The sequence below is a fragment of the Penaeus monodon genome, chromosome 23, assembly GCF_015228065.2.
Source record: "Penaeus monodon isolate SGIC_2016 chromosome 23, NSTDA_Pmon_1, whole genome shotgun sequence".
Taxonomy (NCBI): domain Eukaryota; kingdom Metazoa; phylum Arthropoda; class Malacostraca; order Decapoda; family Penaeidae; genus Penaeus; species Penaeus monodon.
The window spans coordinates 44121557-44122707 of NC_051408.1; the positions used below are offsets into that span (position 1 = coordinate 44121557).

At 39.8% G+C, this 1151-nt stretch overlaps 1 protein-coding gene across 1 annotated transcript in view; it reads left to right on the forward strand.

Moving 5' to 3' along the window:
* The window catches only part of LOC119588326 (carbohydrate sulfotransferase 5-like), a 14031-nt gene that overhangs the window by 8468 nt on the left and 4412 nt on the right, over positions 1 to 1151 (forward strand). Inside the window, exon 4 of the mRNA XM_037937016.1 lies at positions 55 to 142. Within this exon, the coding sequence (XP_037792944.1) occupies positions 55 to 142 (88 nt within the window). The remainder of the gene's footprint in view (positions 1 to 54; positions 143 to 1151) is intronic.

Genomic DNA, 1151 nt, shown 5'->3' on the forward strand with positions numbered 1-1151 from the left:
TAATCAAATAAGTTTTACCCTTGCGTCATAAAATCAATTTACTTTCATCGACAGGTGTCTGTGATTCTGTACTGCGACCGCTACGAGGGTACTTTGGGTCTGATAAGGAACGCTTTTCCCAGCAAGCCCGTTACGTTGGTTGGTGAGTCGTTCGATTTCGGATTCCGGATTTCAGATTTCGGATTCCGGATTTTAGATTTCGGATTCCGGATTTCAGATTTCGGATTCCGGATTTCAGATTTCGGATTCCGGATTTCAGATTTTTGATTCCGGATTTCAGATTTCGGATTCCGGTTTTCAGATTTCGGATTTCAGATTTCGAATTCCGGATTTCAGATTTCAGATTTCGGATTTCAGATTTCGGATTCCGGATTTCGGATTTCGGATTCCGGGTTTCAGATTTCGGATTTCAGATTTCGGATTCCGGATTTCAGATTTCGGATTCCGGATTTCAGATTTCGGATTTCAGATTTCGGATTCCGGATTTCATATTTCGGATTTCATATTTCAGATTTCGGATTTCAGATTTCGGATTCCGGATTTCAGATTTCGGATTCCGGATTTCAGATTTCGGATTTCAGATTTCGGATTCCGGATTTCGGATTCCGGATTTCAGATTTCGGATTTCAGATTTCGGATTCCGGATTTCATATTTCGGATTTCAGATTTCGGATTCCGGATTTCAGATTTCGGATTTCAGATTTCGGATTCCGGACTTCAGATTTCGGATTCCGGATTTCAGATTTCGAATTTCAGATTTCGGATTTCAGATTTCGGATTCCGGATTTCAGAATTCGATTTCTGGATTTCAGATTTCGGATTCCGGATTTCAGATTTCGATTTCTGGATTTCAGATTTCGGATTCCGGATTTCAAATTCCAGATTTCGGATTCCGGATTTCAGATTTCAGATTCCGGATTTCAGATTTCGGATTCCGGATTCCGGATTTCGAATTTCAGATTTCGGATTCCGGGTTTCAGATTATATTAGACTCCGGATTCTGGAATTTAAATTTCGGATTTCGTATATCAAATTTCGGATTCCGGATTTTAGAGTTCGGATTCCGGATTTCAGATTTCGGATTCCGGAATTTAAATTACGGATTCCGGACTCCATATTTTGGATTCCGGATTTCGAAATTTAAATTTATT